Raw genomic sequence first — 16183 nt, forward strand, 5'->3', positions numbered from 1 at the left:
TGAATAACATGAAAAATAGAATTTTGCATTTTGGAGAACTGTTACCTTTTCTGGTGAAAAGAAATTCAACTTGTTTGGGTCGAATGGACCAAGTAAAGTATGACGCAGGGCGAATAAATACGTGGACCCTAAGCACACAATTCCGACCGTAAAACAGTACGGAAGAGGCTCTGTAATGGCATGGGGCTATATGAGAGCTGTCGATAGGAAGTGTTGTTTTTATACCCTACACAACTATGTTGTCAGGGTATTACAGCTTTGTGCAGCCCCCAAGAATTTGTAACGCCGCAAAATATTGGCCCTAGACCCACCTTTAGTATACCAATCGTCATATATCGACCAGCTGAGTCGATCTAGACATGTGTGTCCGTCCGTCTGTCCATTATAATTTGTAAACACGATACAGGCCACAGTTATGGACCAATTGTCACGAAATTTTGCATGTAGGACGGGTTCTTGACAATGAAGATCGGTTAATATTTAGGGGATGAAATGGACCAAAAACTTTTTTCTTGTCGCTCCAGAGGCCGCAATTATGGGCCAAACGTCGCGAATTTTCACATGGAGAAGGGGATCGGGTCAACCCTGACAAAATGACAAAATTTGTATTCTATAGCGTATATATTTACCCCTGAAGAAAATAGACCCGATAATATATCCAAGAGGAGTGGTTGACCTTTAAATTGATACAAATTTTATTGTCGTGTGTACTCGGACTTAAATATTTATAGGTGCTTACATATTCATGTATTATTTAGTAACCCATTACCACACTAGATGGCGGAAATATAGCGCTGTTTGTTTCGTTTTGAAACTTAGTTTTTTGTGCTTTTTCGAGTCGATCTATAGGCCATAATTGCAAGCCGAACATCACAACACAACCCACGGCGAAGGGAATCTGGACAAGTAATAAGAAGGGCTGTTGGCCTCTAGTCGGCCAAGAGGGTGCAAATATCGCGAAATATTTGTTCGATTTTGGTGGAAGTTGTGTAGGGTATCATATGGTCGGATAATCATGGTTTTCTTCGTATACTGGAAGAAGGAAAATTTAGCAATAGAAGGGAATCTGGACATTATTCGTACACGACCTGGGTTATACTAATTGACAATTAGAAACTATACAAATGGATATTTTGAAATTCCATGAAAAGAAAAACATAATCAATTGTCTGTCCGGCTGGATTTCAGTCCTCGATTGTAATGCATTTCCCGTCAAAATATATATTTTTTGTTTTTCTTCTCATTTTCCCCTCCATTTTTCTGAGTATTTTGTTTACTAAAAATAAAACGCATCTATTTTTGTTAGATTACTTTTATGCTGTTGTTTTCTGTTTTTTTGATTTCATTCTCGTTCCCTCGAACCGCACTCTCCTCTCTCCATACACACTCACATAGAATATGTGGGCCGAGGAAAATATGCGTGAAAGTGTTGAAAGAAAACAAAAAAATCTAGATTCATTTTCCACAAGATTCCAGGTGCTGCAGATGGGACGGGTAGACAATTAGAGTGGGCTGAATAAATTTTGTTTATAGAACATGAATAGTGTCTGAATAGCCACCGCATAATACGATATTTTATTAGTCATAATGTATTTTATTCATTCTTTCTCTTTTATTGAATATTTTTTGTGATGTTTTTTTTTATTTTATTTTACAAAATTGTATATTCCCTGTATTTTGAAAGTGTAATTTTTATGAAGAAAAAAAACTGAAAATAAAATCAAGAGTAGAAAATAAAAATACATCAAAGGTGGGAGACAAACATCGAATTGCGTTGCCGACGTTATTTCGAAAGAATTTTCATTTCGTTTCTTTTTTCTATTTTTTTGTTTTTTTTTTCTTTTTTTTTTTTGGTTTTAGTTTTTCGATTTCACCACAGTGAAAAGTGACAATATTGCGTTGTGTTATTTTTAACCGAAATGTGCAAAGAAGACGCATTGTCGTCGGCAACAACATCACCATCAATGTAGGAAGCCAAATAATTTGACCTGTATAAACAAAACACCCCCCGACGCGTCATGTCGCCCCCCTTTTTTAATGTAAATATATATTTGTCTATATACATACACTGTACTTGTGTGTAAATGGTTTTGAAAGTGAATATTTTTTGTCCACTTTGATTGATGTGCTTTTAGAAAAATTGCAATATTACTTTTATAAAAAAAAAAATATTTAGGGAATGAAATTAAATTGCGGGTGGAAAAAATTGAGAAAAGTACGGCTAGACCAAAATCTGTATATTGGTGCACCATATACATTAAATCGGACGAAAATATATATGGGAGCTATATCTATGTCTGGACTGATTTTCAAGAAACTTTACATACATCATTCTAGGCATAATTCAGACGCTATGCCAAATTTCGCGCAAATCTAAATCTTAACCGATTTTCTGGAAACTAAACACATATCATTCTAGACCCAATTCAATACGCCGTGCCAAATTTCGTGCAAATCGAAAGATATATTTGGATTTGGGGGCTATATCTAAATCTGAATCGATTTTCAGGAAACGTAACACAGACCATTCTACACATAATTTAGTACGCTATGCCAAATTTCGTGCACATCGAAGGATATATGGGGACTTTGGTGCTCCATTTACATAAAATCGGGCGAAAATATATATGGGAGCTATATCGAAATCTGAACCGATTTTTCCTAATTTCAATAGGGTTCGTCTTTGGGCCAATAAATGAGCTGTGCCAAATTTTATCCAATTCGAATCAAAAATGCGACCTGTACTTGTTTACAATTTAACATGGACAGACAGTGGGACGGACGGACATTCATAAATCGACTTAAGAAGATATTCTGTGCATATTCTCAAAAGGTACCGTGTGTCTATCTCGTTTCATTTTGCCTGTTAGAAACATATGTGTGGCGAAGCATATCAAAATCACACGTATTTTAATTGTTCAATAGTACCCAACGTTGGGCGCCATTTGTTATTGTGTATAACCTTAGACATAAAAAACTAGAATCAAAATGATAACTTATCAGAACTGAAGTTTAGGTGTCCGGCAAAGACGAAAAATATTAAATAATTCAATTACCTCTTGCTGTTATGCGGCCCTATAGCAAACCTTATCTTGCGTTCTCTACTATATATAGAGTTGATCCTGCTCTCACCCCTGTTCCATAAAGGTTTAAAAAACCTACAAATTTATATTTTTTAATGGAATCCAACGTTGGACGCCATCTGTTTTTGGAGAATGTTCCTATAAAATGTATGTATCCAAGCCTTGGATCTGTTTTCTAAAATCAAAATTCGTAATTTTACAAGGCACGCCATGTTGTATAAGATGGCGCCCAACATTGGGTTAAAAAAAAAACAAATGCATTTTATACCCCCGGCCATAGAAGAAATAGAATCAAATTAATAACTTGCCACAAATGAAGTATCGATATTAAAAAAATGCAAAACCCAAAAAATTGAAAAATTCAATTGTGTCCCCTTCTCGGTAGTTCTGGAGCAAACCTTCTGATTATCTTGATTATATGGTTCTAAACCGATTTTAAATTTTTAATGGCATCCAACGTTGGGCGCCATCTGTTATTAGAGACTTTTCTAAGAAAATATGTGGTCGAAGCTTTTTAAAGTATGGTCAGATATGCTCAGCGAATTTTGTAATGTTAAAATTCGTAACTTTACAAAACAAGCCATCTTTTAAATGATGGCGCCCAACGTTGAAAGCAATTAAAAAATTGTATATAGTTCTAAACCGATCCTCACCTGTGGACCATGACGCGTTACAAAATCATATGAATTTTTATTTGTAATTGCATCCAACGTTGGGCACCATCTATTTATAGACTTTTCCAATAATAGGTATATGTCCAAGGTTTTTAAAATATGGTCAGATATGCTCAACGGTTTTTGTAAGTTGAAAATTCGTAACTTAACAAAACAATCCGTCTTGTCCAAGGTGGCGACCAACATTGAGTGCAATTAAAAAAATAAAAATTAATTTATATACTCTCATAATTTTCAAAGTAAAGTATCGGTATTTGGAAAACACAAAAATATTGAGAAATTCAATTACGTCCCCTTTTTAGACGGTTCTGAAGCGAACCTTCTGGTTACCTTGCGTTCTCATGTATATGGTTCTGTATCGGTCCTATTTTGTGGCCATTGATGCACCCAACATTGGGCGACATCTGTTACAAGAGACTTTTCCAATGAAATGTAACGAACATTCTCTTACATATGGTTCCGAACCGGTTCTAAAGTGTGGCGAATTAAGATTTGAATGTCATCCTACGTTGGACGCCATTAGATACAAGACACTTGTCGAAAAAAATGTATGTATCGAAACTTTTAAAAATATGATTTAGTTAATATACGTAACAATCTTGTAAAAGATGGCGCCCAACGTTGAGTGCAATAAAAATAATTAAATTTAGTTAGATTATTGAACTCCCAATTATTTTACACTTTTTTGTTTTAAGTTCCGAAGAACTCAAAACCCTCTTTAGTGAGCTCTCATAAGGTAGGAATTACAAAGCAAAAGTGCTAAAATAACGAGGAGAGGTTAAACTTTATAGACTTATTATATCCTCCAGGGTATATTAAATTTGTCATTCCGTTTGTAATACCTTGTAATATTCTCCGGTAAACCCATAAAGTATATATAGTCTTGATCACGATAGAGATAGCTATATTTTAGATAAAGCTTTGACATGTTTAAAAATACGAGCCCTTACATATCGGCTCAAACCAGCACCTTTTTGAATGGTCAAAATGTGAAATAAATGGGTCATCCGCCGTACAACCCCGATTTGGCGCCCAAATGATTTGTATCTATTCCCTCACATCAAGAGTCTCAAAATCTTCTCGGTATGGGGAAATTCTATTTGTTTCTGTTTTGTTGTATTTTTTCTGTTCCACTACAACAACAAAAAACACACATACCAATATAAACTAAAATATGTATACACAGAAGCCCCCCAGCATCCAACATATTGCAAAACAATTTTAAATATTCTGTTATGGAATTTGAAATGTTTTTTTTTCTCATTTTCTATTTGTTTATAATTATAAAGTTAAATATTTTTCTTGTTTTGGAAAACTATTCCAAAAACCAAAAGTGGGTTAACGAAACAAACAAGAAAATATTTTCAACAAAATGAAAAACATTTTAAAATAAATATGACAGCGATCGCATTCTATAGTAGTGTAAATAATTAAATAAATTATATTGAAAATATGTCTACGACAGTGGCAAAATTAAAAAGAAAATTGCAAATTATGGCTCATTGTCGGAAAATATCGGCCAATAAGAAATGAAAAAAAAATAATAATAAAAATAATATTTGTACGTTATGGGGTTCCCTTGCCGTTGCCACTTTCCCATAATAGACAGACATCTGTTATATATTATTAACAGATGTTCCCATCTGTAACATATAGTTTCTTTTAGACAATTAATTCAATAATAGAGAGAATTTTGGTGATGGTGTATATAAACAAATGAAATAATATAAATATTTACATTTATTATTACAAATGAAATACGATGTTAAATTTGTAAGCAAAAAAAATGCAAGTAATACTTGACCGATATTGGCGACGAATAACCAAAATGATTAATTACAACAACACATGTTAATAAAAGTGTCTAAACATTTGGGATGGTGTTTAACACACTTAATATACATTCCAACTTAATAATCATTGAAATAAGAAAGGAAATTTAATACAGCCTTTAAGTTATGCCGGGTCGATCCTTTTTATACCACCCACCATGAGGTACACATTCAAAATACCTAAAAACGATCTTCAAAACACTGAATAATTTGGGGATAGTCGGTACCCCGAAAGATCGTCAAATATTAATAATTTTTGGTTTATACCAAATAAAAAATAGCAGTCATTTTGGTTAAAAAACGAAATTCGGGAGGCACTGTTATATGGATGATACACTAAGAAATGGACCAATATTAATATTTTTTGGTATGATGATTTCCTAATCAATAAGAACCCAAAATGTTTCAATACAGCCAATTCGTTTGAAAAAAAAGCTGAATAATGACGGGCATCGTTTTATGGGGGATACCCCGATACATATACTTATATTGATAAATTTTGGTACGGAGATTTTCTACATAATGATAATCCGAAATGACAAAATTACAGTCATTTGGTTGATTGCGTTCTCTTCTATATGGTTCTGAACCTGACCTCACCTCTGGCCCATGAAGCGTTAAAAAATCTATGAATTTATATTTTTTAATGGAATTCAACGTTGGGCGCCATCTGTTATTGGGGACTTTTCCAGTTGGGCGCAATCTCATACAAGCCATGTTGTATGAGATTGCGCCCAACTTTGGGTGTAATAAAAATTCATACCCACAGCCATAAAAAAATAGAATCAAATTGATAACTTGTCATAAATGAAATATCGATATTCAAAAAATGCAAAAACCCAAAAAATTGAAAAATGCTATTACGCCTTCCTGTTCGGCTGTTCTGGAGCGAACCTTCCGATTATCGTGGGTTCTCTTTTTTATATGGTTCTAAAGCGATTTTCACCTGCGGTCCATGACACGTTACAAAATCATACGAATTGAGAATTTTAATGGCATTTAACGTTGGGCGCCATTTCTTATTAGACACTTTTCTAAGAAAATGTTTGGGACGAAACATTTTAAAGTATGGTCAGGCTCTAGGCTCAATTCAGTACGTTATGCCAAATTTCGTGCAAATCGAAGGATATATAGGGACTTTGGTGCACCATTTACATGAAATCGGACGAAACTATATATGGGAGCTTTATCTAAATCTTGACCGATTTTCACGAAACTTGGCAGACATCATTCTAGACCGAAATGATTAGGGACCGTTTACATTAAATCGGTTAAATATATATATATATATATATATATATGGGAGCTATATCTAAATCTGAACCGATTTTTCCCAATTTCAATAGGGTTCGTCCTTGGGCCAAACAAATGAGCTGTGCCAAATTTCATCCAATTCGGATCATAAATGCGACCTGTACTTTGCTCACAAAAATACATGGACAGACAGACAGACGGACGGACATACATAAATCGACTTAGAAAGTGATTCTATGCATATTCTCAAAAGGAACCATGTGTCTATCTCGTTTCCTTTTGCCTGTTACAAACATTTGCACAAAGACATAATACCCTGTACCACAGTGTGGTGAAGGGTATAAATATTGTATATTATTCAAAAAAAATGTATATGGTAATAATATTCAAATAAATACATGTAGTAAATATTCGAAACCCTAAAAATTCGTCGCCCAGACCATCCATCCCTGGTCCTGTAGGATGATGCTTCATTGCCATACAAAAAATTTCATAGATACAATCTTCTAGTGATAAACTACATCAAAAATCATCTGCTAATAGGCCGATTATACTTCCAGAAAAATTTAGACACTAAGGTTGGAAAATTGTCCTAAGAACTAGAAACATAAACATACCCAGGAATCCGGAAATCCGATGGGGGAAATGCGGAAATACCTTTATACTTGGCTATGAAAGGTAGACAAAAATCAATTTTTTACAATGCTGTTTTTTTAAAAATATAAATCGAAATGACAAATGACAGTGGAGGGTATTAAAAAATATAGTCTACAACTTAAGAATACCCCACCCTTAATGACACACTTAAGAAGAACCTACATATTTGTCATTTCAAATTTCTACCAGTTTCAACCGGCTGTATTACCCAAATACATCGAATCGAAATTTAATAGCGAACGAAAGAAAGACTAAAACTCAAACCAAAGCATATCAAATGTAATTCGAGAATTCCATTTGTAATTCACAAGACATAATTTGCAATTCGAGAATTCCATTTTCAATTCATAACATATCAGTTTTAATTCGAGGTCTTCATTTGTAAGTCATACAATACCATTCGAAATTCGTAAAATTAATATATTTCCATTTAAATCTGAACCGATTTCGAGGAAACTTGCCCGAGATTAATTTATATTAATTTCAGTACGTTTTGCCAATCGACCTAGCTAGTACAACATTAACTTAAAATCGGACGAAAGTAAATATAGGAACTATATGTAAATCTGAACCAATTTCAATAAAACTTGACTCACGAAAGGTTATAGTAACTTCAATACATTGTCCAAAATTGCGTGCGGATCGACCAATCTTTGGTTCTTTAGTGTCCCATTTACCTTAAATGGGACGAAAATATATATGGGAGCTATATCTAAATCTGGACCGATTTTCCCGAAATTTACCACACATCATTCTAGACTTAATTCAGTACGCTGTGCCAAATTGCATGCAAATCGAAAGGTAGATAGGGACTTTGGTGCACCATTTACATAAAATCGGACAAAACTATATATGAGAGCTATATCTAAATCTGAATCGATTTTCACGCAACTTAGCACACATCATTCTTGACATAATTCAGTACTCTATGCCAAATTTAGTGCAAATCGAAATATATATAGGGACTTTGGTGCCCCATTTACCTTAAATCAGACGAAAATATATATAGGAGCTATATCTAAATCTGAACCGATTTTTCCCAATTTCAATAGGGTTCGTCCTTGGGCCAAATAAGTGACTTGTGCCAAATTTCATCCAAATCGGATCATAAATGCGACCTGTACTTTGTTTACAATTTAACATCTACAGATGGACTGACGGACGGACATGCATAAGTCGACTCAGAAAGTGATTCTATGCATAAATCCTCATAAAGTATGTTAACCCAGTAAAAAGTTCTAATGTAAATGTCAGTTAATTAGGTTGGGGGAAATCCATTATTTTATTTAACATGCTTTGGAATGTCCTATTTGGCCCCAAAATACACCGATTTGTTGACAATTTTAAGTTAACTTCATAATGCCTCTCTCATAGAAGTCCTGCTCTCTATTCGCAAAAATCTCTAGTAGTATGTACGCTAATAAGAAACAACTTTCTTATATCCGATAATTCCATATAAGAAAAAAACGCATATAAGAAAAAAATCTCCGGTATTTTTGGAGTTTCTTATATCCGATATCTGCTGTATAGGATCAGAACCAAATCCAACATTCAAAATTTTATGACAATTTCATAATTTCGATACAGCTAAAATTTGGGTCAAAGACGGTTATTTCTTGACCTTACAAACTCTTGGTGTCGTACCCTCACAACATACATAGGGCTTACTCTGGGTGACACATATTCTGGAGCAATCATTTTGAATTTTGTGCTCTGAGTGGGTACTTTTCAGCATTAGTCCAAGCTTACGCCTGACATATTGAAAATCTAATTTATAATATAAAAAAAAACAAATTATTATAGGCTATTGAACCAATATATCGGTACAGCCCGATTTGATATAACTTTTTTCTCGTGATATAACTTCAAATGTTTTAAGAATCTGATAAACGTATACATACATATATTTTTAAAAAATTTCAAAATGTCAACATTTAGCCGGCAATATTTTTTTCTTTGAATTTCTTTGAAATAATTAAACCTGATAAAAAAGTCCTTATATCAAATTTTTTATTTCTATTGACTATTAATTTATTTTTTATTTGCAATGTTTTATTCTTCTCTGTTGTTTCAAATTTATGCGTTATGCAAAGTTTATTTGTTCAAGGTTCACTCTTTTTATTTCGAATTTGTCACCTTTCGCAATGCTCTTAAGTACTTTTGTTTTAAGTACAAAAATAGATTTGCCACTTCGAGTTTATGCGTTGCACTGCATTTTCAGAATTTTTTTCTGTATTTTTCTAAGAATCCTTTTTATTTGTAATTTTGTATTTGATTTTACTCACATTTTAATTTAATTTTATTAATTTTTTGTATTAATTTGGATAATTTTTAAAATTTGTATTTATTTAAAATTTATATTCCAAATTTGATATCTTTTTTCCTCACTTGCTATGTCTAAGTCTACACAGGCTATAGATTCAAAGCCAAAAATATATATTTTTTTCTATTTCACTTTATTTTCCACCAATTCAAACTTTCCGCGTTTCAACTGCAAATGCTACCGTTCGCCTTGAGAGCACTTTCGAAATTGCCACAGGCTGCTAGCCGATGCTCATCAGCCGATATTCAAAAGAAAAACCAACGATTTTTCTTCTTAGAATTTTTCCATTCGGCTCTTCTCTGCTCTCATTTTTCGAAAACGCAGCAATTTTCAAATTTTGTTTTCCTTTTTTTTATTATTCCGCTCTGTCTCTCGCTCACAAATTTTTGATGATTAGGATTTTTAAAAATAGCCACAATATTTTGCCGGCATATGAACATCCGTGGACATGGCACATTACAAGCGTTTGGATCTGTAATTTCCTGATCTGCAGAGAGTAAAAAAATCTGCCCTAAAGAGGAGCGTGAGAATAGATTGTTTTACTTTAAATGTTCTCTCCCACTTTTAGGTTAGGGACTTCTGTATAGATTTTTTTTTTTGAAGTTTTGTAGTCGCACGCGTGGGATTTTACAGTGGGGGAAATTCGGAATTTCGATATGATTAAGAACAATGGAAATTGTCAATGAGGTGGTTTTTTGCGTATAGGAAAAAATTACCGAACCCCCCATTTGTGTGAGGTGGGTTTTCCGTATAGGAAAAAAGGGGGTTCTTTTTTGGGTGAGGTGGTTTTTTCCGTATAGGAAAAACATTGCCAAACCCCCTTTTGGGTGAGGTTGGTGTTTCCGTATAGGAAAAACATTGCCAAACCACCTTTTGGGTGAGGTTGGTTTTTCCGTATAGGAAAAACATTGCCGAACCCCCTTTTGGGTGATTTGGTTTTTTCCGTATAGAAATAAATTGCCGAACCGTTTTTTCCGTATAGGAAAAACATTGCCAAACCCCCTTTTGGGTGAGGTTGGTTTTTCCGTATAGGAAAAACATTGCCGAACCCCCTTTTGGGTGATTTGGTTTTTTCCGTATAGGAAAAACATTGCCGAACCCCCTTTTGGGTGATTTGTTTTTTTCCGTATAGAAATAAATTGCCGATCCCTAGGTGAGGTGGTTTTTTCGTATAGAAATAATTTCCGAATCCTAGGTGAGGTGGTTTTTTCGTATAGAAAAAATTTCCGAACCCTAGGTGAGGTGGTTTTTTCGTATAGAAAAAATTTCCGAACCCTAGGTGAGGTGGTTTTTTCGTATAGAAAAAATTTCCGAACCCTAGGTGAGCTGTTTTTTTCGTATAGAAAAAATTTCCGAACCCTAGGTGAGGTGGTTTTTTCGTATAGAAATAATTTCCGAATCCTAGGTGAGGTGGTTTTTTCGTATAGAAAAAATTTCCGAACCCTAGGTGAGGTGGTTTTTTCGTATAGGTGAGGTGGTTTTTTTCGTATAGAAAAATTTCCGAATCCTAGGTGAGGTGGTTTTTTCGTATAGAAAAAAAATTCCGAACCCTAGGTGAGGTGGTTTTTTCGTATAGTAAAAATTTCCGAACCCTAGGTGAGGTGGTTTTTTCGTATAGAAAAATTTACCGAACCCTAGGTGAGGGGGTTTTTTCCGCATAGAAAAATTTACAGAACCCTATGTGAGCCTCCGAAATTTAGAAAAAATCTCCAAGCTTCGACTAAGTATACATTTTTTATAGAAAATATTTTGAGCTTCGTTGTGGTCCTTTTTCGTGTAGAACAAATTGCTGTGCCCGGTTTTTGTATTGAAAAAATCCGAAGCTCAATAAATTTTATAAAATATACAAAAAGTCTCTTCTTCTCCATATTTTTTAATTAAAAAATCTTCCAACTTTAAGAATGGAAGAATGACTTTTTGTGACTTTAAAGCCATTCTCGACACAATTTGACCTATGATAAGAAATATCCTATTAATAATACAGGACATTAACAGGAACACCAACTCAACATACATTGTGTTATGCTGCTAGGAGGGGGGCAAGATTATTGGCTATGTGTGTGCGCTGCAAATCCAGTCGACGGAGAAATGCGAAAACGTGTGGAAAAAAACACAAAAATCAATTACCACCAACCAAAATGACCACCAAAACACTTTAAACGCACGGCGGGAGATTGACCGCAGCATCAAGGCGATTTTGGACAAACCATTTATACAGCTGTGCTGTGGGAAAAGGTCAGTGCGTTTAGCAGAGTAGCAGCAGCAGGAAAGGACCTGCAAGCGATTTCTTGAAACAATAAGATGCAGTGATTTTTTGAAATTACACTTAAACGACGTTCGGACGTTGTTGTGAACGGTGGTTCGGTCTTATCGCTGGATATTTGGAAACCAGAATTGAAAAAAAAAATACTGTTGAGCCTGAATTTTTGGAAAAAACGAAGTTTACAATGTCATTAAATGCAGTTTTATTTGTGGGCCTTTTAACCCTGCATCTGTGGTTCGATGTCTCTCAGGCTGAGGTGAATGCCAACAATGTAAGCTCAGGTTCCGTGAAACCTAATATTTTTTAGTAAAAACTTAAAATATTTCTCCTTAATTCCCGCAGCACAAGCTGAGCGGTATCATCCAATGGAAATATGAGAAACGACCATTCTGCAATGCTTTTACGGGTAAGTTCCCCACAATGACCCTCAAAAATCGTTTTTGTTTTTCTTTCTCCCTCTTCCAATTTTCGTTTTAGGTTGTGGCAAAAAACGCACCTCCTCCCATCCACCCTCGTATCCGGTTATCAAACGCAACGATATCGAAGATAAAATTACCTACAGCAATGATTACATGTCCGAGGGCCTATCCGATTTAATCGACATAAATGCCGAACCGGCTGTGGAAAATGTCCAAAAACAAATCATGTCTCAGGCCAAAATCTATGAGGCCATTAAGGAGGCCAGCAAAGAGATATTCCGTCAGAAAAATCGCCAACGTCAGCAGCAGCAAATGCAAGAGGCTAACCGTTTAATGGGCCAGGATTCGGAAAAATTGGATGATAACGAAAACCTTTAGGATTTCGGTTAACTAAATTCGAATGGTGATTAGACGCAAATAAAAACAAATTATTTTTCGATTAGCTGAGGTACGAGACACACATGGATTTATTTTCGCAAAAAAAAAAAATAACCTAAAAAAAACTTCCCCAAAAAATTGATGAGACAGAGTTGTGTATTTAATTCCGATAATGAAAATAAGCCTGTAAATTATTTATTATGAAATTATTGTAAAATAAATTACCAATTGCAAAGTTTGATAAACTTGTTCTAAATGGTATCGTATTAAAAATTTTCAGTAGGAAATAATTTTACAGATTCGATAAAAAACAAATAGAGAGAAAATATATCGATAAAAACTGATTTACAGATGATATATATATATATATATATATACTTTGTAAAGAACTGTTTCGTTAACAACTCTTCTATAGGGAAATGTTATCATGAACAATATTTTATAGAGAATTGTTATCGATAACATCTTTCGTGTAGAGAAAATTTATCGATAATAACTTTCGTGTAGAGAAAAGTTATCGACAACAACTTTTTTGTAGAGAAAATTATCGATAACAATTTTTTTGTAGATAAAACATGCCGATAACAACTTTTTATAGAGAACATTTATCGATAACAACTCCTCTCTATAGAAGAGAGTTCTCAACAACAACATTTCCCACAAGAGAAATGTTGTTGTTGTTGCCGTTTACGGCGTATCATCATTTTCACATAGGTCAACGAATTGTAATATCCCGAAAACGAAGACCAGTTCACACCTTTGCCAAAGCTCTTGTCGCCATAATGACCATTTAAATTGCTGCAAAAAAAAATCGAATTTCAATAAAAATATTTGAATTATCGAAAACATTCCCACTAACCTTAAATGACACTGGCGATACCACCATGCGCCCTTATAAGAAACTGCACAATTTTTCTCCTCATATAAATCATTGTCCTCATCTTTGGTAGTGAATTCCATACCGACGTGAGATCTCAGCGAATCCCCCGCTGTGCCCGTATACTGCCCCGTTCGTATTAGTTTATAATTATCTTCTTCATTGGCAATTTTGAAGCTAGCATATTTGGCATAACCCTTAGCTTCGTTGGTACCATTTACCATGAGTATCAACAGCTCCTGGGGCCCTTGATAATTGGTCAGGGCAAACAGCTTATCCAGGCCTATGAAGAACTCTCCATCCACCTCGCCAAAACCCATCTTATATTCGTTCCATGACCGATAGAAATCACACGAACCATCCTCACGTCTTTGAATAACAGTCCAGTCGCCGCCCTCGGTATGGGCATCACATTCGACGAGGAAACTTTCGTTACTGAACTTCGGGATATAAATATAATAGTAGCCACTGCGTTGGGTGCAGGCCGTTATTTCAGCACAACTAGAATACGGACCTTGGGCGTGTCTGAAGGAAAAAAATTATATATATAAGAAAGTCTGAAACTTATTATAGACAATTGGTTTGTTCCTGTGCTGAAAGAATCTCCGAGTTTGTACTATTTTTTTCGATATCATAAAGGCAAAAAGTGATCCTGAAATAATCGTAATTATTATAGATTTCTCGTTTGTAAATTAGTAAAGTTTCAGAGACTTTTAAGTATAGGAACAAACCAAAAATTTTGTCAATAAAACCATTTTTATCGGTTATCGGTTCTTCACAAAAAGAAAATTATATCGATAGCAAAATATATTATGGATATTTTAATTGATAACTTTTCTGTATAGAAACGTTATTATCGACAAGTTTTCTCTATAAAGTTGATGTTATTGAAAACCTTTTTCTAGGTAGCAGTTGTTATCGGCAACTTTTCTCAATAAAAATTATGTTAACGATAACTTTTTTCAGTAGAAATATATTATCGATAACTTTTCTCAGTAGAAAATTCGTTATTGATAATTTTTCTCCGTATGTAACAAGTTATCGATCTTGTTAGAGAAATTGTGATCGAAAACTTTTCTCCAGAGAAATGTTGTTATCGGTAACATTTCCCAATAGAAAAGTTGTTATCGACCATATTTTTCATAAAAATAATTTTTACTAACCACTTTTCTCTATAGAAAATTTGTAATGGACAATTTATCTCATTGGAAAATTTGCTATCGACAACTTATCGCAATAGAAACATTGATAAGTTACTATCGATGACATTTCCCTATAGAAAAGATGTAATCGATAAATATTTACTGTAAAAGAGCTGTTATCGATAACTTTTGTCTTTCGTATCTATAACTTTTCATCTAGGGAAAAGTTGTTATCGATAACACAATGTAGAAGTACACAAACTGTAAAGTGGGAAAAACATACGGGGATTCAGGTCAGATATGGCCTGTTTTGGGCGCCGTTCCACTTTATTCATTTACTTACCACTCACCGGACAAATCATCAACACGAATATCAAACATTGGTAAATCTACGGAAATATATCAAATGATTATTATCTATTATTATTTTTACACCTTACATACCTTTCGTATTTTTTCTAGTGGGAAACAATTAAATTAAAATCCAGTTAATTTTTAAATTTAAATTCAGAATTAATTTAAAAAAATAATAATAATACCTCGACTGCATATTTTCAGTGGAATCTTTTATATCATCTACATCGTTGATATGTTTTAGTGTTTCCCCATCCGCATGTCCCTAAAAGGAATATCAGATTCTCAAATAAAATATTTAAAAAAATAAATTCGATTTTAGTCTTACATTTCCCACATTATCCTCAGAACACATTGCAATTACCGCCACAATGCAATTTATTGCAAAGAGTATTCGAAATAAACAATTTAGATTCGGCATTCTTTTTTTAAATAAGGATTTTATCACTTCGCATTGAAATAATGAACTGTCTATTTATTTACGAAATATTCGAATTTATATTGTTTCGGACTTTACTTTATCAACATGGAATGATGTTTCTTCGTACGGGTAATTAATATTCTCATTAAGGCTTTCCCAATATTGTGTGTTTTTTTGATCTCATTTATGTATTATCTGCGGTAGCATCGTTCTTTCTTATAATCTATACCACACCAAAGCAGAAACGTGGAAAGAAATGGGAGAAAGCAGGTAAGCGCCTTAATAATTGTTGTTATAGAATGTTTTAATATATATAGATAAGTTGTTATCGATAAATGTTCTCTTTAAAAAATTGTTATCGCCAATTTTCACTGTAGAAAAAAATTGTAAGTGATTATTTATACTCTTTCGAGTCGAGCTTGATGATCTAAGTTTTGCAATGAAAAGGAAAGCCAGGAGAAGAACCTACGTACCCACCATTATGCGACGCGTTTCGCCGTTGGTTA

General features: G+C 34.0%; 2 protein-coding genes across 2 annotated transcripts; one reads left to right on the forward strand and one right to left on the reverse strand.

Annotated features, from left to right (window-relative positions):
• The first annotated feature begins 12270 nt into the window (after positions 1–12270).
• Positions 12271–12883, forward strand: LOC133321235 (cardioactive peptide). The gene is made up of 3 exons (XM_061530322.1): positions 12271–12357; positions 12429–12492; positions 12564–12883. Exons 1-3 carry the CDS (start codon positions 12271–12273, stop codon positions 12881–12883), a joined length of 471 nt encoding a protein of 156 aa, XP_061386306.1.
• Positions 12884–13322: 439 nt separating this feature from the next.
• LOC133321236 (ficolin-2-like) lies at positions 13323–15611 on the reverse strand. Its single transcript, XM_061530323.1, has 5 exons — positions 15585–15611; positions 15442–15521; positions 13743–14285; positions 13575–13681; positions 13323–13348 (listed from the first exon to the last, which is right to left on the reverse strand). Exons 1-5 carry the CDS (start codon positions 15609–15611, stop codon positions 13323–13325), a joined length of 783 nt encoding a protein of 260 aa, XP_061386307.1.
• Positions 15612–16183: the final 572 nt, after the last annotated feature.

Source organism: Musca vetustissima, unplaced genomic scaffold (genome assembly GCF_032173495.1).
Source record: "Musca vetustissima isolate MV318-11 ecotype Yass unplaced genomic scaffold, APGP_CSIRO_Mvet_v1 utg17366, whole genome shotgun sequence".
Lineage (NCBI taxonomy): Eukaryota > Metazoa > Arthropoda > Insecta > Diptera > Muscidae > Musca > Musca vetustissima.